The following is a 24,454-nucleotide window of genomic DNA, read 5'->3' as shown; positions in this document are numbered from 1 at the left end:
TGATACACGACCGCAACGACAACCGGCTTGCCACCTTGAAAAACATAACCCTCGTTCTGGCGCAGTCAGTTGAACAGCAAAAAAGCTTCAAAACAAAGCAGTAAACGTAAAAGCGTACTTTTTAATCACCGCCACATTACAATCATACCATACATAATGGATATAAAAAGCCCTAAAAGCAAAACACCAAAACAAAGCACTAAAATGTACGTGTTTTGTATCTGGCGTGTTCGTGACGTCACAGTGCGGCGTAGCGTGCGGGCGCGGCGTTGGACGCCCGCCAGCGTACGCACACGCCCACGTGTTTACTACTGTAAACATTGCCTTTTTTGAACGTATAGGTCTTGGTTGCTGTGAAGAAAACCAGCAGTATATAGAGAGTGTACTGTGCGCATGTTTTTAGTATTTGGTAGATACTGTACTGACTACTGAGTAAGCTGTACTGTATTCCATTTGTAAAATGATTATACTTTATCTTCATTCAACGAGTTTCTTTGTTTTCTTACTTATAAATATCGTATGAATATGTATGAAGTGTATCATGTATGTAATGAATCACTCTCGCATTCTAACAGTGTAATTCCATCTTCAATTCAGCATAGCTCGGAAACTAGCATACCGAGTGTGAATGTTAGTCATACGGTCTCATACCAACATTGTTCGGACGCAAGTCGCAACCGAATCACAAAATATAGTTGACGACATCTGAGGATTTTGATATTCATATAAAAAAAAATATGCAATGTTGATAAAATTATTACGATCAAAATAATTCCTCTGCAAAGATGTGTGACTTCTATGCGCGTGTTTACGTTTTGTTGAGTCACACAAAACTGAGTTTTTTATTTTTTATTTTGTCGAGTTTAAATTCTTCTTTAAATTTAAACCGAAATAAACTGAAATAAAGTATTATTATCTTTAAAAGTACATTTAGTTAAATTTCCCTGTACACTGCACTTCGAATGAGTCGGCGTATAGTTTGGCGGATATAAGTTATTTATGCATATCCGCAACTCGGAACCGCGCGAATGGTTTACGATTCTACACCCTATGTGATTGCATACTATGTTAAATGATGAATCAGTTATTTATGTATATATGCAGTACCTATATTGCTTATATTAAACGTAGTAATAAATAAAGGGTACTCTCTGAGTAATACCATTAGAGTTTATAATAGACTAGATGACGCCTGCAACTCCGATATTCGTTTATCGAACGTAAAATTTTTCTGCAACAAAGACTACCCTATATTGCGTGAAGAGCTAACAGGCAGAGATACACTTTCGCTGTTCGCATTTATAATATTAGTAAAGATTTTATTCTACCATCAAAATTCAAAAAGGAACAAAAATATAATAGTTTATAGTATTATGTAGATGCAGTTTAAATTTGAAACCTTCTAGTATAAAATAATTTGTGCTGATATTTAAAGGAATGAGCAATAAAATATTAATCTCAATAAAATTGTAAATGCGAGCTCGATATAAATATAAATGTAAAATCTACTTTTGAGATCAAGTACACACATAAAGTACCAAATTGAATCAGAATCTAGACAACCCTGACACACTAATATTGGTAATTTATGAGACGCTATAGCCCATAGCCGAATAATTTAACGATCCTCTTACTGTATCAGTGTATAATGTATACTGTATAGTGTATACCTACTTACATTGAGTTCTGATTCAGCGTAAGGATATGTGCTGGTTAGTGTTTTTTGTGGACCCAAGTAGGGCCAAAGTGACATCTATGGCTTACGTTGACTTGTGTTCTGGCGTAAGGATATGTTTAACTGGTTACCTGTTATTTGATGGTCCCAATGGAACCAAAGTGATATTTATGGTCTGGGAAAGAGAGAAATTGCTATTGACGTTTGCAAAATGTGTCGACGTTGACATTTGTTAAAATAAGTCGTGACGAAGTTTAAAGTAGAATTTTGATACGATCAAACTACACCTGAACAAAGTTCCCTTAGACTCTACCTAGGTCCTAGACCTTAATGTGTCAACAAGTCGTTCGGGTGCGTACTGCGTTTGTACGGGCTCAGCCTTATTTCGAAATCATTGATCCTGCACAAATCCGCGTTTGTTTTATGTATTTGAACTGTAATAAAATTTCGACCTCGATTTGACTAGACGTAAAAGTGTTTTACAGGAAAACACATTTTTTTATTCGTAACTAGCGAGTATTGTAAATATTTTCGCATCAAATCAGATATAACGCTTTGGCCTTGTGAAATTATTTTTAGTTTATCATATTTTTGTATTTATTGGCTCGCTCTACTATTCGGCGAGGATAGCTAAATAGCCAAAAGATACATTTTCTTGACTAAATGATAGGTAGGCATGTCTTTGAATGTACCGCCTTCAAAGAAATGTTGGTCCCTGATTTGTTTAGACTATATTGCAAATTTTGTGATACTTATAGAGTGGGTTGCACCAACTTACTTTAACTATAATTTTAACTTTAACCAAAACAAAATGTCAAATGAACTGTCAAATTCCTAGTAAAAGTCCATAATGGACGCCATATTTGACGATAACCTTAACCTTAACTAAAACTACTCCTCTGGTGCAACCCACCCTTAATTGCGTTTTGAAGTTCGTTTTTTTTTTAATGAAATAAAGGGGGCAAACCAGCAAACGGGTCATGGTCCTGATGGAAAGCAACTTCCGTCGCCCATGGACACTCGCAGCATCAGAAGAGCTGCAAGTGCGTTGCCGGCCTTTTAAGAGGGAACAGGGTAATAGGGGAGGGTAAGGAAGGAAAGGGAAGGGAATAGGTGAGGTAGAGAAGGGAAGGGAATCGGGGAGGGTAGGGAAGGGAATAGGGTAGGGGATTGGGCCTCCGGTAAACTCACTCACTCGGCGAAACACAGCGCAAGCGCTGTTTCACGCCGGTTTTAAAATAAATAAAATAAAAAAATAAAAATAACATTATTAAACATGTGAAAGGGACAGAACACAGCCAGAGTTAAATAACAATAAAACAAGGAATTCAAGTAAATTGACATAACGCATACAACATTTAACTACCTACTTAAAATTAAACTCGGTTATGACTTATGGCTGTGCAATGCACACACCGCATGTTTAAAGGGGTAATCCACTCAGGCATCGACCGCGGCAAGCCGTGGCGCCTGATCTTCCGTGTTTTCTGTGAGAACGTGGTATTCCTCCGGTCGAGCCGGCCCATTCGTGCCGAAGCATGGCTCTCCCACGTATAAAACGTTCGTTACAACTTACGCCGTATTACATCATATATTTTGTAAAAATTGAATGACTCAATATTGTAGAGAATTACTAATGACATGTGTGATTAAATATTATGACGATAAATATTATGATTAAATATTATATCACTAAACTAAAGCTAAATCAAGTTCAAAATTTACACACCACCTCATCCACAGATCGCTCTAGCATGGTTAATGGTAATAGATAAATAATATACATACCCCCTTACTAATAAACGCTGTATAAGCTTTGAATAGTTATACAGTGTTTTGTCTTCTTCAATCCTATTAAAAATGTCACTTGTGTGACAGGAACATAAGTATAGCCAAAGTAGTACCTAATACAAAAGAAGGTATAGATTAACGCTCACAGATTTGTCTATTCTACCTCTAAGCGAATACTTTTCTAGGGCAAGTAAGCAAAGATTCAATGATTGCGAGAAAATATCCGCGCGCTTAAAATTCGCAGTGCGGACGGGCCTTAAGATAACCGAAATCCCCACAATTTTACCGCCACTAATCCAAGCTAAATCAAAATCCAAGTTCTCATCACAATCATCTCTTGTCCTCAGATATGAGCGGCTACTACGGCGCGCGCGCAGTGAAGACCTGAGTTCGGTATCTGGCATTGGCTGCCTGTACCAGAGCGGCGTGGACCGCCTCGGCCGGCCCGTCGTCGTCTTCATCGGGAAGTGGTTCCCCATCTCGGACATCGACTTGGAAAAGGTGAGGCTTATAGCGCTGTATTTGCAGGTGATAAACCTAGTAGCACTGCACTTCATGCGCTTTTACACTGTCGGGCGTCGGCTGCCTGTATCAGAGCGGCGTGAACCGCCTCTTACGACCGGGATCGGGAAGTGGTTCCCCATCTCCAGATATAAACCTGGATAAGAGAGGAACACTTGTAGCGCTGTTATCCAGTCAGTTGCAGTGTATATCTTGCACGCTGCAACAGTCATAGTACGTGTCTGATAAGCATTCTAAGAGCAAATGCAGCTTAGCGCCTTGTTTGATTCCCTCTTTTTTTCTATCAGCAAATAAGTAGTTCAGTACCTGGATGACCGAGCTTTGCTCGGCATAGCAAACACTCGTTGACTTCGTGTTACTTAACAACGCCATCTGCTGGAATAGCTTTAGCTGTTGCAGTTGTTGTGTCGTTAAAGCAATTAGTTGCTCACAAAATAGTATTATTATTTGCCAATAGAGGTCAGGAAGAGTCATATTTTTCAGTTTATCGATTATCGATAAAATAAAACGAATAAAAAGACATTTTATAAAAATGATTCCTAGCTAGATTGATTTATCGCCCCCGAAACCCCCTATATACTAAATCTCATGAAAATCGTTGGAGCCGATTCCGAGATTCCAAATATATATTTGTATATATACAAGGATTGCTCGTTTAAAGATATAAGATACACGACAAACTAAATTTGAATAGTTCACTTGATTTTTTATGAGAATACTGTTATTTATAGTCTAATAGGAAAGGACAGGATCGAAAAAAGAAGTTGCAGTAATGATGTTATTAGATCTTCTACTAATTAAGTGTTCCTTAAGTGTAATCACTTTATATATGATATTGAATGTACCGTAACTTCTTGGTGGAAATTCATGTTTCACAGTAATAACATACTCTTTTCATGCACTTTTTCCACTTTTATTAATTTATTTTATTACAATTATGTTTCACACGACCGGTTTCTATAAAATCATCATCAGGTGTAGTGCAGGTAATTTTAAATTTAAAAAAAAATTGTTAAACAAAAATAGGGTTGTCAGCATCATGAAAAATTTCTACCATTTAGTACAATTTTCTACCAAAAACAATTTCTTCTACCAAAAAAAATTACAAATTAAATTTTTAAATGTATAACCTTTGATATTGATAAATTATTGACTAAAATAGGAGTTGTACTTAAATAGCAACATAAATATAAAATAGGTCAAAAAATTAAATTATAAAATAATAATTACATTAAATAGATCAAAAATTCAATTTAAATGTCCTTTAACTATAATTCATAAATAATTAAAACGTATTAGACAAGAACGTTGTTTGTGAGATGTGCCTGAAAAATCTGCATTATAAACTAGCAATTCTTGGAAAATTGAGGTCAATTCTAGTCAGACGATTAAACTATGTTATCGGTTGACCGGCTAGCATCGAACCCACAAGACAAACTTTCATTCCTCCATTTCATGTGAAGTTTCGTGACTCGCCTTGTGACTTGAACTATTATCTGAACTGAAGCTGAAAACCCCAATGCCGGGACTTTGGCAATTTGGCAATTTTGTATATCTCTATATTCTGATGCTGTATGATGTGCCCAATAGTGTACCATAATTTGTGCTGTCGTACCCAATCGTACACTAATCCCCTCTTGTAACCATACGCTGCTATAACCACTCTTAAGTTACCCCACTCGTTTCCAGGCGTTGCTGTACCTGATCAAGCTGCTGGACCCGATCGTCCGCGGCGACTACGTGATCGCGTACTTCCACACGCTCACCTCCGCCAACAACCACCCGCCGTTCTCCTGGCTCAAGGAGGTCTACACCGTGCTGCCTTACAAGTTAGTACTATCTATTAGTAGCTGTTATAGGAGTTTGAGTAATAGGAGATAGCAGGACAACATTTTGAGGAGGAAGATGTCATAGTAAATAATAGTTTAAAAAACATACATACAGCCCAACCTAATAAAAGCATATTAAAAAATCGTTACATTCCCTCTTCTTTCAAATCCAGGCAATAAGCCTATGGCTATGTGTAATGTGTGTGAATAGAGTTAACATGTACATAAAGTTTATTTACTTTATTCACTATATTATATCAGTATCTAAAATAAATGTAAAAAGTACACAGCTATGTTAGCCGTTAGCCAATTAGGCGTTGGCTAAAATTGAAATGTAGAGCAACGTGCCAATTAGCCATATTAGCGAATGTGTAGTGTGTAGTGCACTTCGCACTAATGCACCGTGACTCACTGTGACTCACATAGGGGTCACGCCTTGCACTAATTATGTGAAAATTTGCACAGATATTAACAACAGTTTCATTCTGAATTAAAAATCTATGCATTTTATGCATTCTACTATTTAGGAGCTAAGTAAAGTTTGAAAATAGTATAATCGATCCCTTAGCTTTTCAAGTTCAGAGCCCGATTCTGCGTACCTCGAATGAGACTCTTCAATCGCAGATTGTCCCATTCGAGTACGAGACAGCAATTATAATTTACGTGACGACCTGCGAACCAAAAGAACTCAGATTTCAACACAATCCGATCATTGGCCTGTTCAATGGTTTATATTTATCTCATTCAAGCATTGATCATTGCCTTAGTTTATCTTTTAGCAATAAACGATCTTCTACTCGCACGCGATTCGTACGGTGACCCCAAATCGTCTGACGCGCGCCCTCACCTTGGTCGTTCATTTTCTTGCAATTTCATTAGCGACAACAAGAATGTAATTAAAATTTAATGCTCAAGATAGCTTGTAATTAATAATGTAAATAATTCATATTAATTTTGATATTTATTAACACTCAGAGTAACTTTAGTAGTGAATAAAATGTCATTTAAAATATTATTCTTTGCACGAGTAAAAGAGACGCATAATATCAATAAGCTTTTGGTCATATCAAAAATATTTACTAATAAAAAATAAACACATTTGTATAGAGACGTTATCGTTAAATACAAGATATGTCCTTGTCTTATACTACTCGTATAGAATTAAACAAAAGTTTGTATATGTGGACTATGTGTGGCTTATTAGTAAGAGGCTTGATGACATAATATTGTGTATTAACTAAGTGATATGTTATTGCTATTACGAGTATTATTATTATACTATGAACGCATCCGTGGTCTAGTGGTATAGAGCGCGGCTCTTGACTCGGAGGTCGTGGGTTCGAATCCCGCGTTGGAAACATGTTATTTCCAAGTTTGGTTAGGACAATGCAGGCTGATCACCTGATTGTCTGACAAGTAAGATGATCCATGCGTCGGATGGGCATGTAAAAAGTCGGTCCTGCGCCTGATCTCTCGCCAGTCGCGTCGGTCGTCCGTCCCACTGGGTTATAAGAGTAAAGGAATAGAGAGTGCTCTTGTGTACTGCGCACACACTTGGACACTATAAATTACTCCTGCGTAGCTCGCCTGGTTTCAATGAAACCGGCCACCGTCACCGAAACCGGTGTGGGAGCTATTATTATTATACTATATATTTTACTTTAACATACAGAACACTTAGGACCTGTTTCACCACTTACTGATAAGTTCCGGATAGGGTATTCACAATTTGACTCACAGATAGAGTTGGTATGTCAGGTAAGGAGCTGTTTCATCACTTCCTGATAAGTTCCGGATAGGCTCTCCACAATTTAACTTGACAGGTAGAGAATGGAGTGGTTCCGCGCATCGCATCATAGTACCGTGCAGTGTGGGCCTAACAGCCATGCACTAGTGCCTTTAGGGGCATTCGCTGGCAGGGTTGCGGTTGTGTATTCCACGTATCCCGTGGCTCTGCCTACAGCGGAAAGTAGGAACACTCGTTGGTTTTTTAGTGGGTATGCCCAGGCGCGGCCTTACCGCCCTGGGGAGTCCCACATACCCCGGTAGCCATCCCCAGACCGCCGGGGATGCGTAATTGCATTTCCCCAACGATAAAAAAAAGGTAGAGAATGGAGTATCTGTCAAATAAGTTGTGGATAACCTAATCAGTATCCGGCACTTATCAGGAAGTGGTGAAACAGGCCCTTAGTATCTTTAATGTATGTTATCATCAACATGTTTTAAATGTCACTTTAAAGTGACAATATCACACACTCAGAGTTAAGTATGTGTTATATGACACTTATCCAGCTATGTAATTTAAATCTGATAATACCTAATTAGTTATTGTACACATCCGCTTTATATATTTTATGTTAAGTGGAAAGCTTTTAAATACTCTAAAGTCTAAAATGTAACATAATTATTATTCTTGCTAGTTGCTGGAAATAATAACTTGGAGGAAGTTCCAACAATGATTTTTAAGTGAAATACATTTACTATAACGTATCGCTGGGACAAAAATTAATTATTAGCGCGGGAACTATAATACATATTTTCGGGTATGAAAACTATTCTACACCATTTCTTGCCAATGATAGTGCCATGCAAAATTTCATCGAAATCGGTAGATGGCACGGTCCGTTTAAGAGTGAAAACATAACAGACAGATAGAGATTCAGGTAAGGGCCAATGCACACGTACCATAACTACACCATGTCGCGTCGACGTCGCAATGGTGTCGCTGCAGCTTTTTGTAGTTGCGTTGTGGTCCGAAAAGCGTCCGTGGCCAAATGGATAGACCTTTGGTTCGCACTCTTAGAGAGTGCAGGTTCGAACCCGGGTGGAGGCGTGTACCTATGAGACATTTTCCGATCTCAAGTACATAATACGGACGCCCGTACGGTGAAGGAAAACATCGTGAGGAAACCCGCACATAGTTGGTCCCAGACGTATTGACTAGTTCTTTCCTCTGGACTAAGCCGACTATGATGCGAGAATGCCGTATGCGCTTGGGCAACCATACGGACATTTAAAAATCTTGTCCCAGGCACTACAGTATTCGAGGAGTTGTTACTTCGCTGTGAAAAATACTGTATAAATCATTCATAACGGATGTAAAGGCCTAGTTTTGTGGTCCGACAAAATGCCGACGTGGTTGCGTTGTCACCAGTGGTTGCGATGTGGTTACGTACGAAAGACAATGCAACTGAAGGGAGTAAGAGCGCGGGCGGTGTGCGCGCACTGTCATTGTATCGACGCAACGTTGTGGTTGCGATGTGGTCGGCCACTAGTTCGCTTGAGGTTGCTATGTGGTCGGTATCACACAAGTGGTCGACAACGGCTGCAAAATGTGGTACGTGTGAATAGTCCAGTTCATTTACAATACGAGATATACGCCCGACCACGTGGTGTGGTGGTGGTGTGGTTGTGGTACGTGTGGGTTGGCCCTAACAGACTGACAGACTTACTTTCGAGTTTATAATGTTAGTACTTAGTGTGGATTCAAACTGAACGTTATACTGTTTTTATTAATTAAAAACTGGGGTGCTTTTAATGAAATAAAACGTATTTTGTAAAGCCGTGGCCCAGTCACGAAAATAAATAAACACAAAAATACAAAATCAGTTTTAAAAGTACAAAGCTATTTCGTTCTAAACTACATGTTATAAAATTTTATGTTAGAGGGGTTTTAATTTTTGATAAGACTTTTACTGGCCATCGAAAAGTTTGTTGTGCTCGAGCTCTCGACAAACACTCAATATTATCGTGAATTATTAATTTCTAGATCGGTCCCGGAACTACGTAGGGATAAAATTCGTTTATGACACGGGAACCGCACATTTTTTTCAGTAAAAACTCATATTACGATGTTTATAGGTACTCATCGAAATCGATTCTATGCTTAGACGTAAAGAGTTGACAAACATACACACTATGTGTTTTAAAACATTATTAATCTTTTTCAGATATAAGAAGAACCTGAAAGCGTTCTACATTGTTCATCCAACGTTTTGGACTAAAGTGAGTAGTTTTACTACCCTTATACACTTATTTATGGTTACTTCTTTTGATAGAGTAAATTTTTTTTAAATATGAAATAAGGGGGCAAACGAGCAAACGGGTCACCTGATGGAAAGCAACTTCCGTCGCCCATAGACACTCGCAGCATCAGAAGAGCTGCAGGTGCGTTACCGACCTTTTAAGAGGGAATAGGGTAATAAGGGAGGGTAGGGATGGGAAGGTAATAAGGTAGGGGATTGGGCCTCCGGTAAACTCACTCACTCGGCAAAACACAGCGTAAGCGTTGTTTCACGCCGGTTTTCTGTGAGAACGTGGTATTTCTCCGGACGAGCCGGCCCATTCGTGCCGAAGCATGGCTCTCCCACGTAGAAAAAAAATTAAACGCTGGAGAGGTATCTCGATTTATATTAGTCTTTAGAGAAACACTTTTTACTTGCCTTATATCAGTTTAGTAGTACTTTATCTGTTTTGAAAGTAAACACACATTCAATAATAAAATACAAGAATACAGCAATAATAACAGAATATTGTTATATTATTTTGTCACGTTTTCTCAAATCAAGTTATTGCCTTGGGTCTACGTGTCTCGTAGCACCTCGTAGCTCCTCCCCTACGGCGTAGCACCGCTACGCTTTTCGTACACATGATAGATTTTATTCTAATATTGTCGTAAATATTAATAATTTGCGTTATATTAAGCTATATAGCCTAGTCACTAAATGAAAAACACAAGTGGCAAAAGGATTTATAAGTAGCTATAGGTAGGTATTGACTATATTTGTCTTTTCGCAGATCAATATCCGAATTTCTTCGTGTTCACAGTGACTGTGCTAAACCTAAAGTCGTAGAAATTCTTAGTTCTCTTCTTATGATGATGCTAAACTTTTAGATTGCCAAATCTCCGCTACCATAATATGTCTCTCTTAATGGCGGTTGTACACACTCGCGCTCGGCCTGCGTCGGGGTGTCTCGACGAGTGTGTACAGCCGCCATAACGTTACCTCTGTTTGTCAGATGATGACGTGGTGGTTCACGACGTTCATGGCGCCGGCGATCAAGGCGAAGGTCCACAACCTGCCGGGCGTGGAGTTCCTGTACGCCGCCATGCCGCGCGACCAGCTCGAGGTGCCCGCCTTCGTCACCGAGTACGACATGACGGTGAGTGACCCCCGACCCCCCGACCCGCCGCCGGGTCGCGACGTTTATAGTGCTGACTGCTGAAGATGCAAGAAGCAGAATGGCGATACTAATGCAACTCCTGATCCGAGCCTATCGGATAGCTCGCATCTATGCGAGTGGAATAATAGCACTCCACTCGGTCACAAAATCTTCTCTTAGGCCGAGTAGAGTTGCAAGTCAGTTACAGGCAAGCAGGCAGTGCTCTTGGCCAATTCACTCGGCCAATTTGCTTGGCGGATAGCACTGTCCCGCCACTCTACTGTGTAGGTGTAACATGGCCCTTAAGGCGTGTAACACACCTCACACCCCACGCTTTCCCTGAATAATCATCATTAGAAAAGAGAACTCAATTATGACAAATTATTTTCTTACGCATTTTGCACTGTCCCTTAAGGCGGGGATTAATCTCAATCAAAAACGATAACCTTGCACACAACCAAAGACCAAGCGTATACGCATCGTAATAAGATTCATTTTAGCTTAGCATAAAACTATAGGTTCTCGGGCGGATCTTCTCTATTTTTAATGTTTTTTTTAATATCTTTAGAAATAAATATTAAGAAACAAAATTGTTCGGTTAAAGAATTTTTAATATAGATTTACTAACAATTTATTCAAATAAAATGTACAATTATCCTAGTTAATACTTATATTTCGATGAAATAGAGTTTTTTCGGAGGTAAGTTTGTAAATTAATTACAGCCAAAGTATTACGTTTTATTAAAATGTTTATGGTTTAAGGTATTTTGAATATTGTGCTTTATATCTCATATTTTTTAACACTTCGTTATTATATTGGAACTAGGTAAACCGGGAGTCACGGAATAACAAATTGGGGTTTATCCTCGCCTTAATAATTTTCGTATGAAAGTGATAATAATATTCAATTTTCTCATTGCAGATAAACGGTCTACACTATTTCCAGCCGGACACGAGCAGCACGTAAGAGCTGACGGACAGACGGACACGCCGACATACATACATACGGGAAAACATGCATACGACGAAGCTGCAATAGAATCTTGGGATATCTATATATTTCAAAATATTATCAATATAATTATTATAATACATTATAATGTATAGTCCGGTGTACGTTAAAGAGGCCTACAAAAAATTAATAATGTGACTTGCATTTTGTTTTCATCGCATATATTTATAAACTATACTATTTATAAAATATACTATTTCATACAATTGTTTATAAAGCGGGATTAGGTCCCACAATTGGGCATACTTGTCAAAAGTAAGTAGTTTTCATAATATTATGTCGATGACATGTTTTTCAGTGAGATTGTAATATCGCGCGTGTAGTTGTTGGCTGAAAGTTAGTCGTTACAGAGTTTAGTGGATTTTTTGTAAGAAAAACATAATTATTACTCTATTCAAAATAAATTACCGTATAAAGTATACTATTATAAAAAAGATATAAGTATTGTTTAAAATAAAACAATGATTTGAATAGACATTATATTAAAAGCTTTTTGAGTGCAATAAAAGCAGGGATGCTGATTTGATTTTATTGAAATTAAATCAATGCACCAACTATTAAATTATGTAAATCATTGTAAGTTACAGAGAATCTACTAAACTTTTATTAAATTGTTAAAATTATCGTTCGTAACATAGTTTAAGGTGCATTTTTTATACTTTATAAGTGAATGAATGGATCGTGAATATAACGCTACGCTAAATATATGAAAACTAAAATAATTGTACGCAAGCTGCCTATTAGAATGTCTGTCATAGACGAAAACATGTGAATAACATTATTGTTATTGTTGTCTAAGGGCCTGTTAATAGTTTCATACTGGGAGTCTGGGACGCGATGTGACGATGTTTAAGGCTTCACTTTCGAAATCAGCGGGCAGCGGGGCGGAAGCGGCGGCGGCGCGGGAAGGCGTCTGCGAAGGCTGCTGCTTTCGAGGCCAGTACCATAATATTATAAATCTATACACTGGAACGCGCCGCTCCCGCGCCGCCGCCGCTTCCGCCCCGCTGTCCGCTGATTGCGCGAATGAAGTCTAAAGATGCTGCATGCATTATGCATAATAATATAGCGCAGAGTCTCGCAATTTGAACCCTACCGATCTAATATAGACAGACAAAACTAAAATCATATTATTACATTACTCAATTTAATAACCATAATATGATTTAAAGAATAATTTGTTAAAACTTAAAAGTAAAAATTGGCTTTTAAACCTACTGAGAATTTCTGAATGATTGTAGTGTGTGTGTGAGATGGCAAAGCCTAGTTATGTATAATGATTAAAATATTATCAAATTATATCAGTCAACTGACTTTGTAACGTCATAATGGTATCATTGTGGTCATTATGATAATGTTAATGTAATAGTAGACTAGTATCCATTGAAGTATAAAATATCCATTATCCATTCACGATAAAAATATTCATACTATTACTCGTATTCACGGACATAAAATTTCAATATTTATTTTCGTGAACAGTTTTATGAAACACGTGTTGATATGTAGACTGTTCGCGTTAAAAGGACAAGAATACATAAATGACAAATATTTATGTCATGGCCATAGTAAACGGAGGGGAAGTAAGTTATCTTCATAAAAAGGCACCGCGCGCGGCTTGTATGTGGCGCCATAGTATCAATGCGTCGCCACGTACGGCACACAACAAAATCTCGGCCAGTTTTATAAGGCTGGTACCGCCGAGATTTTGTTGTGTGCCGTACGTGGCGACTATGGCGCACACATACAAGCCGCGCGCGGTGCCTTTATATGAAGATAACTTACTTCCTCTCCTTTTACTATGTCATGGCTAACTTTTAGCTGTACTTGTTTAATGCGGAATAGCATAATGCTTCATTTAATTTTGCCTTCTTAACGCGAACGCGTGTCTTCTGTTATACTATTTTAAATGGACCATACCCAGAGTGTGTCTAATAAGTATTTGAGTGTTGCTAGCATAGAAAATTTAATATGTACCCCAGCTTTAATTACGTTGTAGGCCTAGCTTGTTTGAAATTCATTTGTGTCCGACAGGGTATTAGAGTTTTCGCCTCAATTTTATTTCTTTAATGATTTATATTAAAAAAATATTCTGGTTCCAGCTAGTGCGTTCTTTGCAATTCCTATAGCATAATGTACCATCGAGGAAATTGATTCCTTGGCAACTTGACAGATCAACGCTATTTGGTCGGATCATGTCAAATTAATTTAATTTATGATGTGTCGGCTGGGTTTGACGTAACGCGGACGTAAAGGAATCAACTTCCCTGATAGTACTTAGTAAAATACTCGTTATAAAATTTAGTCTTTGGTACAGGTTTGGTAAAATTTGCCTCATAATACAAATAAGGCGCCAAGTACCTATCAGTTGTTTTGTAATCATTTTAAAACTAATTATTGCGTTGTAAACTTTCGATGTTTATAAACTTTTTGCAATAACAATGTAAAGTGTAGTATTTGGATGTGTATTGTGTGTACAATTATATTTTAGTGATTATTTACACTATATTATAAAAACACCTTAAAATGTATTCGCCTTTAGTTGTAATTTTTAAGTTAACATAGTAAGTAAAAATCAAGATTTTTTAAATTCCAGTTGAAAAAAATATTTTTTGCTTCCGATTGTAATATTTATTTGTGAAATAAACGCCAAGAAAAACGCACTGCCAATTTAAAGGGTAGTTGTTTGTTTACCGACTCGACTTACTTCTACAAGGTTTCAGGACTGAGAGAAAAGGTCAACATTCAACGTACCTATGTCCTATAGCTATCTCTTTCACTCACAAGCGATAATATATAATTATATAATATAATGAGAGCAACAAATAGCATAGGCAGAATTTCTCTCTGTCCTGCGACTGGACTTTAGACGCAGAACACATGTTGAACTTTTATAAGCCTTAAATTCCAGTGTCATTCATCGCAATATTCCATTATCTGTAATTATTGATAAGAGTTTTAAAGGCATAGATTCATGTATTAGAAATTTATGTGCGTTCAGAACGCATGTGTATGTTAAACAAAAAAGCATTTGACTACCCAGGCCAAGTTTCAATCTCTTAAAAATTGTAAAAATACATATTCTCATTTTCAGAATATTTTTGATGTTGTAGCCAAATTGGTCATGTGAATAAGTAGAAAAAATACTGAACTTATTTGGATTTTTTTAACTGGTGCAAAAGAAGATTGGATCGCTATTATAACAACATTAAAGGTATTTTTATAACATATCTAAATCCTATATGTGCCACCATATTGTATACTTAGATAAACATATTATGTTTGTAACGCAAGTTTGTATATTAGCGATTTAATATTTTGTGAATAAAAAGAAAAGCAATGTTCTAATAAATTTTGAATGTTTTGTATGTACTTACTTAATTCAATATAAGTACATTACTCAATGATATAGATAGCTCACTACACTCACTACAATACAGAACTTAACTCGGTACCTTATACCGAGGAAACTTTATTTAAGCACTAGCTGTTGCCCGCGACTTCGTCCGCGTTAGTATAGTAGATCACGTCCCAAGTATTATTTATTGTACAAAAATATTCAATGTACATCATTGACTTTCCTACGATTTTTTTTATATAAAGATGTTCCGCGCGGCTTCGCTTGCGTAATTTAGGAATTTCACGCGACCGTACATTTTCCGCAAAAAATAGCCTTACGTGGTCTATTTTTCATGTTTGCCAAATAACATAAAAATTGCTCCAGTAGTTCTTAAAAATCTTAAGATAATAAGAAATTTCATATAATTTCCCCCGTTTTTTCCACATTTTCCTCTATTTCTTCGCTCTTATTAGTCGTAGAATAATAAAATATAACCTATGGCCTTCCTTGATAAATAGGCTAACACTGAAAGAATTTTCCAAATCGGACCAGTAGTTCCTGAGATTAGCGCGTTCAAATAAGCCCTTTCAAATAATTTCTCCCGTTTTTTCCACACTTTCCTTTATTTCTTCGCTCTTATTAGTCTTAGCGTGATAAAATATAGCCTGTAAACTTCCTCGATCAATAGGCTATCTAACACTGAAAGAATTTTTCAAATCGGACCAGAAGTTCCTGAGATTAGCGCGTTCAAACAAACAAACTAACAAACTCTGCAGAATTATAATATTAGTATAGATGTAACAAGTTGATATCTGTGTTGTATAATATTGTATATTTCTTCAAAACAACCCTTTTAATAAAATATGTCTGCAACAATGGTTATTATATTAAATTGCTAAAAGTACCTATTTAAAACATTGCTGACACAACTTTTTAAGGATCAAAAATATTCTGCTCCATGATCTATATTTATGGCCTTAAAAAATTGTTGTCAATTTTTTAAGATTTTGAATAGACTTAGTGTACTGTGAATAAGTATTGTATACTATTATATAAGTCTGTCATATACTTATAGTCCAGGGTCGATAATTTTTAAAACCAAAAAAAATCATAATAGGATGAAACCCATTAGAAAAGGAGGGAAATATGATAAAAATTAAAGGAAAAATAATTTACGGGCGATCTGAGGTTGGGAAGGGGATGGGGGTGAGTTTTTAAGGGTAAAAAACGGTTTTTCTCGATTTCCGGCAAAACTAAAAGTCCTATCGAAAAAAGTCAAATGGAAAAGTTGTAGATAATAAAAAGATCTAAAACTTTTGTATTTACACTTTTTTCACATAACCTCAAAATTTATGTGAAAAATTCAAAAAACCAAGTTTTTGGTTTTTTATTTTTATCTTTTACAAAAATTATTTTTTTATAACGAAATTTTGTGAAAACTTACCTTTTTATGTCCCAAATACACTGTAATTTATTTAATTAAAAATATTTATTTTTTCACCTTATTTTGAATTAATATCGAAAAAACACCCTAATTTTCAATCGAAAATTCACCCGTCAAAATATCAGCTTTTTTCAAAAAGTTGGTGTGGTTTCTGTTCGTTGGAATCTCTACTTTCCGATGGTAAAAAAAAATATATATGTTACTATGGTAAATCTTCTCAGAAAACGCAAAAATTCAAAAAAAACTTGAATTCGAAATTTTTTTTTTAATTATTATAAATAATTTCATCTAAAAAATGTGATTGCTGCAATTTGTTTCAATTAAAAAGTTGATTTATTTAATTCTAATTACATTTATCAAAATCATTTAATGTGTTCTGTTTTTTAATATACTGTAATACATTATTTCTTGTATCGCTGCTTTGAACACATGAAATTTTTTCTTTTGATTTATTACCGAAAAATCCACCGCAGATAAAGCAATGAGATTTAAAATTAAATCCAAGAGCATCTTTAATTACTTCTTTTCCTTCCTTTGCTTTTTTTTGTCTTGAACTACAAAATGTAGCTATTGCGGTCTCGTCATTATATTGACTTTGACAACTTCGATGAATAAAAGCTGATGTCAAAGTCTCAAATTTTTTGTATTTATTGTCGATTCTTTTTTTGCTGGATACCACTAAACGATTCAAAGCTGCTTTTTTATTGCATACACTTGCTTATCATCTGCCTTATTGCAAATGATACAAACAGATTCATCCATACTGATAATCTGAAAAGAAAAAATCGAATTAATATAATGTCTTCACTATTTAATCGTGAATAAACTCCCATGAAAAAAAAATTAAAGAAATCAATGTCAAAATGTATAAATAATATATTATAAATCTATAAAAAAGTATAAAATATATATGAAAATCGATATTTACGATATATATTTTATATATTTTTATAGATTTTAAATATATTTTTTATAGATTTTGAAATATATTTTTTTTCATGGGATTAACTAAATTTGTTTGTGCAAAATTAAGGAGATAATTATTTTTTTATCTTGTACTAAAATATAATTTAATGTAACAGCTGCTACGAAATATATAGTATATAATAGTAGGTATGTATGTAGTAAGACCCAGACCCGCCTAGCCCCTTCCCCACTTCTCCACGAAATACCTTTTGATGGGCTACAATTTTTCGTAGGTCACTCAGGTATATATATAATTTATCTCAAAATAGTTATAAATAAGCATCTACGCATATAATTTAAAGAAAATTAGACAACTTTCTCCAAATATTGTAGATGTCTTATTAAATATTAATTTAATTAACTTATTTGTTTGTTAATTATAGTAGTATATTTTTATTTGCATTTTTTTTGTTATTAACGTCACATGTAATCTAACGTTTTTCGAGTAATTAAAGTCTAAATTTTAATAAATAGCTCAAAATTATTTATAATAATTAAAAAAAGTTTTTCAAATTCAAGTTTTTTTTAATTTTTGCGTTTTCTGAGAAGATTTACCATAATAACATATATATTTTTTTTCACCATCGGAAAGTAGAGATTTCAACGAACAGAAACCACACCAACTTTTTGAAAAAAGCTGATATTTTGACGGGTCAATTTTCGATTGAAAATTAGGGTGTTTTTTCGATATTAATTCAAAATAAGGTGAAAAAATAAATATTTTTAATTAAATAAATTACAGTGTATTTGGGACATAAAAAGGTAAGTTTTCACAAAATTTCGTTATAAAAAAATAATTTTTGTAAAAGATAAAAATAAAAAACCAAAAACTTGGTTTTTTGAATTTTTCACATAAATTTTGAGGTTATGTGAAAAAAGTGTAAATACAAAAGTTTTAGATCTTTTTATTATCTACAACTTTTTCATTTGACTTTTTTCGATAGGACTTTTAGTTTTGCCGGAAATCGAGAAAATCCGTTTTTTACCCTTAAAAACTCACCCCCATCCCCTTCCCAACCTCAGATCGCCCGTAAATTATTTTTCCTTTAATTTTTATCATATTTCCCTCCTTTTCTAATGGGTTTCATTCTATTATAAATTTTTTTCACATTTCATTATTTTTAAAGGCTTCTACCCTGGTCTATTAGGTTGTTAAAATTTTGGTCAGGTGTAAAAATTTAAGTGTACTTGTTTCAAACCACACTAAGGTTGGGTTGCACCAGAGGCGTGGTTATAGTTAAAGTTAAATATGGCGTCCAAACACCCCATATTCTCATACGACATCTGTCAATTTTTCCGGTTATAGTTAAGGTTAAAGTCAAAGTTAGTTGGTGCAACCCAGTCTTAGTACTAAAAAGTGAGTGTTAAAATTTTACCATGGACATGAATTATTTCAAATCTCTCTAAAGTACATGTTTTTGGTAAGTATATTTAAGTTGCTGTATTTTTACACCTGACTGTACTTAGATAGTAGACAGAGAAGTATTTGAAAATGTGTTGTGTTGTATCACTTTGCACTGCGCCAGGCCTTAGGTGTGTTGACTATTGTTGTTTTAGTACCTATGTGTCGCAAATTCTATATGTGTTGAGGAGTGTAAGAACACCATGAGCCAGATGAGTAAATTAAGAGTTATTGTGATGAAAAATTATTAAGTTTCATATTTTATTAAAGCATTGAAATGAGCTGTGTAAATATAACACAAATAAAATTATTAATTTACTATTGGTTTGTTTTATTACTAGTGAAATCATAATTCCTTTATAATATTTTTTTAAACAAAAATTCCAATAAAACCTGACTAATATATTGTGTATAAACTTGGGATTTTTTAATTAAGTAATGGTATTTATTTTATTTGATGAAACTTAAAATTACAATTATTGAACCTCGCCCAACCAAGATTTATGGGCGAGAGAGATGTATGTGATGCTTTGTAATTGCATCATCAAATTACCACTATTTTGACTTATTTAGTATGTAAGTAGGTTCAAAGTTGCCTAGTAAACAGGTAAAAGGATTTTAATAAGACGTAAAATTGATAAATCTTTTATTTATTAAAATGTCAGTTAATTAATATGTGGTAGCCTATAAGATTTCTTTTGTTTAAAAAAATTAAACAAGTTTCTAATATAATATAATGATTTTAGAAGCAAGTTACACAAGGAAAATCCTAGATTTTCATTTTATTACTGCTACATGCCAGGGTTTAATAATTTGGAGTTACTGACCAAAACAGAAATTAAAACAACAAGAATGCATCCGCGTCATTAATGTTTCACAAATTACTTTTAAATGAAATTAAATAATTATGAACAAATCAGTAAAATATAATAAAAATGCACAAGCAAATAATAAAACAAATTAATCTAATCTTAGATTGGTATTAACAAAACACAATTATTACTGATAAGAATAATTTATTGCTAAAAAATGTTAACAAATAATAAAATTTTATTTTACTTGGACATGTGTAACCTGTCCAAACAGTTAACTATAATATTTAATACTGGGTATTTTGTGGCTGCCGACATCAAGGTGACTTTGGAGACTGTCAGTACATTGGACATGAGGTAGCCGCAGAGGGCTCCGAGATAGCAGGGCACAGGCCACTGCTGCCATGGTTTGTTCCAGTCCAGAGGTATCACTACCGCCCCCAACCAAGCTCCGCCCACCGCCCACAGAGCATTGTTCACTAACATGCAAACTACAGTATCTCTTGTGTAATTCTTGACTCCAAATAGCAGCTGCATCGCAGGCTCGATGCCTGCGTGGGCTATCAACGGGAAAACTGTGAGCAATGTCAGCAAACTTGATAGCATCAATGTCTCCTCGTGATTGTCCAAAAACGGTGCTCCAAATAATATGATCCCCACGAAAAAGCAGAACATTACACCGAGCAAGTATATGGAGGCCTTTATGATGTCCCCGGCCCGGTTCTTGCTTCCTTTCCTCTTGGGCGCATCTTCACCAGATGATAAATAAAAGGATTTCAACAACTCCGCTATAAAGATAAGAACCAGTATGTAAAAGGATGATCCGTTTCCAACGGTGTACAGCAAATCTTTATACGATATAACCGTAATAATACTGGGAAGATAAATGCATGTTATCAAACTAGAAATCGTTACTTTTCTCAATTCAGCTTGATTATTTAAGGAGAACATATTGCAGACGTCCTAAGTGGTCAGTCAATCAGTTCTCTCTTCAATTATAACATTTTATTTATTGAAAAAGTAAAGACAACTGAAATACCTAAATATTTTTGATAAACTTTCTACTATCATGAATTCATGACGAAAGTCGAAACTCGAAATATGACAACTGTGAACTGTCAACTGAGTAATTTGTATTCTGTGCTGTGAACTAACAAGTGACAGCATTAAAAATGTTTCTTTTCGCGGATATAAGCATGCAACGGTCATGTCGTAAATAAGGCATTAGCATTTAGAGGTCGCTGGTAAGTCCAATCGATTTTAAAGCGCTCACAGAAAAACGGCACGTCGGCAGTCGGCACTCGGCAAACGATGGCAGTCAACGGCACGTGTTGGCGGCAGTTGATGGCAGCCGTTGACAGTTTATTACGCTTGTAGCCTGTAGGGCCTACCACGAGTCGCGACCTTTCCTAAAACTATCTGAATGTTTCCAGAACACTTTGTTATAAGATTACATTTAACATTACCGTACTTACTTTTCAAATATAATTTTAGTAAAAAAACAGTAAAAAATTTTGACTGCCAATGCCGCGGACGCGTGCTGCTGACTGCCGTTGATTGCCGCCGACGCGTGCTGCCGAATCGCATCACTCGCAGCAGCTAAGAAATCTGTGTGACAAGTTCCTTGTCCCGTGTCCGCACTCCGCGGCCCGCGCGTGTTGACGTTGCGCAAGGCGCGAGGTTGCCACCACAGAGGTCTGGCAACGTCGCGCGTAAAGCAATGGCCTAACGCAGGGGTCGGCAAGTAATTTTAGGTGGTGTCCGGTTACTGTGGGATTTTTTTTACAAGGTCCAGAAAAAAACACACTTCTTCTTCTCCTATGTAGCGTAAAAATATTATTTTCATTAATAAAGGTATTACGTATACCTCATCTATGTATTAATTGGTACAGTTTGGTATAAAATACATTCCAATATTTCGCGATCCGTATACGGACCGCGGTCCGCTTGTTGCCTACCGCTGGCGTAAAGAAATAACGATAAACATACCGGTAAAAATTATCGATACTTTTTAACGATATCAAAAAAGTTGCGGTAATTTGTAAGTAATGTTTTGGTAAATTTAACGTTAAATTTTTGATACCGTTTTCTGTCCCTGCTTCCGACACGTGCCGTTCGTCTGTAAGCACCCTTTCTCTTCTATCTATGGTTTTCATCATAAAAACACAATAAATACTGAAAATGCTGGGTTCAACTCTCGTTGGCCAGACTTTATTAGAATAGGAACGAGTTTTTGGCGTTATTGGTGTTAACTGTTACATATAAGGCTTCAAATACCGGTACTTTTCATAACGTTATTGCTTCAAGGGCATAGATAACGGTATGAAAATTTACCCGATCCATACTAATATTATAAATGCGAAAGTATCTCTGTCTGTCTGTCTGTCTCGCTTTCACGCCAAAACTACTGAACCGATAGTAATGAAATTTTGTACACAGATAGTCTAAAGCCTGAGAAAGGACATAGGCTACTTTTTAACTGGAAAAAGGGGTTGTAAGGGGGTGAAAATGCGTAAATTTGGTCAAATTAACTTAGTTCCAAAAACTTAAAACAGATGGCGCCAAGAGTCCCCTAGATCGCGCTATTGCTTGCTCATACGTATTTCTATAAGAGGTGGTACCATATTGAGCTAGATTTTTTCGATTCTTTCGATTGTTATACACGTTATTAACTAATAACTCACCTACCAACTTAGACATCAAATTCAAAAACAACAGCGCCAAAACTACTGAACCGATTGTAATGAAATTTTGTACACAGATAGTCTAAAGCTTGAGAAAGGACATAGGCTACTTTTTAACTGGAAAAAGGGGTTGTAAGGGGGTGAAAATGCGTAAATTTGGTTAAATTAACTTAGTTCCAAAAAACTCAAAACAGATGGCGCCAAGAGTCCCCTAGATCGCGCTATTGCTTGCTCATGCGTATTTCTATAAGAGGTGGTACCATGTTGAGGTAGGTTTTACGATTCTTTCGATTGTTATACACGTTAATATTAACTAACTAGATGTTGCCCGCGACTTCGTCCGCGTGGACTTTAGTTTATAGCGCGCGGTGTCAACAAAATTTGTGTCAAATTTAAAAACTTTTTAAAACCCTGGTAAGTGGTACCCCTCTTAGGGCCGCGTTACACCGGAATGGCAGCGCTGAAAGTGCTCGCCTCGCCGCTGCCATTCCGGTGTAGCGCGGCCCTTAATTAATCAAAATACCCAAAAACAGCTGTGCAGTGTGCACATAATCTATACTAATATTATAAATGCGAAAGTATCTTTGTCTGTCTGTCAGTCTCGCTTTCACGCCAAACGCCAAAAGTATCTCTGTCTGTCTGTCTGTCTGTCAGTCTCGCTTTCACGCCAAACGCCAAAACTACCGAACCGATGGTAATGAAATTTTGTATACAGATAGTCTAAAGCCTGAGAAAGGACATAGGCTACTTTTTTATTGGAAAAAAGGGTTGTAAGGGGGTGAAAATGCGTAAATTTGTTCAAATTAAGTTAGTTCCAACAATTCATAATAGATGGCGCCGTGCGTCTTCTTCATCGCGCTGACGCTTGCTCAAAAGTGTTCCTATAAGACGTGGTATCATCTTACATTTAAGTTTCGATTTTTTTGATTGTTATATCTATTCTACGGTATTAAATAACTCAGTACTTTATCTGTGCAGTGACGTAATCTTAAATCTATCAATGATAAATAGTTTATGGGTAAAGTTGTGTAATCGGAGGGCTAAATAAGCTTTAAAATTTGGCATAAAATATAAAGTTTAATATAAAAAAATGAAATACTTATTGTGTGCACACTGCACAGCTGTATTGATTTAAGGGGTACCAGGGTTTTTTTATAAAAGCTTTTGACACCAATTTTGTTGACACCGCGCTATAAAGTACTATAAACTGAAGTCCACGCGGACAAAGTCGCGGGCAACAGCTAGTACTAGAAATAAAGGTAAAAATTGGAATTAATACCGGTAAATGTTATGACGGTAAATAGGATTTATAACGGTAAATATATTATGTTCTTTGATAACGTTACCTTTTGTAAAATAAGTACCTTAATTTAATCAGTCAATTCAGTATGCACCAGTATGCACAAAATTAAACTAGAGGTGTCTGGTGACCAGTAGGTATTTATTATAGGAAAAAATACGTCTAATGAGAATGACATGGTCAGTACTCAGTAGTTCAGTGCTTAGTATCTTTGTTCAAATATTACTAATTTATGGTTTGTATAGTAAATTATTGTATTGTCAGCACGTGCGCCGTGCGCTGGCTGCCGGGCGGACTCTGTTGTTTTGCAGACGACGGGGCGAGGCGGGCTTTTTGTCCACGAAGGAATAAAGACCGCGTCTGCCCGTCGATGTCTGCAGCTGCCCTCGCCACGTAGGTACATAAAGCACACGACGAGTGGAGGCAGTCAGTTCAGGACGTTCGTTCTAGTGGAGATAGAAAGAATAGAGCTAGCAGCCGCCTCGCGCCGCCGCGTCGTCTGCGTTACTGCATG

The 24,454-nt window shown here is 36.0% G+C and overlaps 2 protein-coding genes and 1 long non-coding RNA gene across 4 annotated transcripts in view; 1 reads left to right on the top strand and 2 right to left on the bottom strand.

The window, feature by feature from the left end:
* LOC121726797 (protein GDAP2 homolog) overlaps window positions 1–12,011 on the top strand; it is a 92,653-nt gene extending 80,642 nt beyond the window's left edge. For both annotated transcript variants that reach the window (XM_042114326.1, XM_042114325.1), the window contains exons 8-12: window positions 3,814–3,967; window positions 5,678–5,817; window positions 9,768–9,822; window positions 10,837–10,980; window positions 11,903–12,011. In XM_042114326.1, coding sequence (XP_041970260.1) covers window positions 3,814–3,967; window positions 5,678–5,817; window positions 9,768–9,822; window positions 10,837–10,980; window positions 11,903–11,947 — 538 coding nt within the window. In that variant the 3' untranslated portion in view covers window positions 11,948–12,011. The remainder of the gene's footprint in view (window positions 1–3,813; window positions 3,968–5,677; window positions 5,818–9,767; window positions 9,823–10,836; window positions 10,981–11,902) is intronic.
* On the bottom strand, window positions 1,952–19,169 carry LOC121726799. Its single transcript, XR_006035580.1, has 3 exons — window positions 19,094–19,169; window positions 15,436–15,447; window positions 1,952–1,962 (listed from the first exon to the last, which is right to left on the bottom strand). It is a non-coding gene; the product is annotated as an uncharacterized LOC121726799 (long non-coding RNA).
* Window positions 19,170–20,131: 962 nt separating this feature from the next.
* LOC121726903 (glycosylphosphatidylinositol anchor biosynthesis protein 11) lies at window positions 20,132–21,054 on the bottom strand. Its single transcript, XM_042114547.1, has one exon. It carries the CDS (start codon window positions 20,905–20,907, stop codon window positions 20,200–20,202), a length of 708 nt encoding a protein of 235 aa, XP_041970481.1. The 5' UTR covers window positions 20,908–21,054; the 3' UTR covers window positions 20,132–20,199.
* Window positions 21,055–24,454: the final 3,400 nt, after the last annotated feature.

This window comes from Aricia agestis, chromosome 5 (assembly GCF_905147365.1).
Source record: "Aricia agestis chromosome 5, ilAriAges1.1, whole genome shotgun sequence".
Lineage (NCBI taxonomy): Eukaryota > Metazoa > Arthropoda > Insecta > Lepidoptera > Lycaenidae > Aricia > Aricia agestis.
Note: the sequence above shows the minus strand (reverse complement) of the source record. Positions and strands in the feature narration are given on the sequence as shown.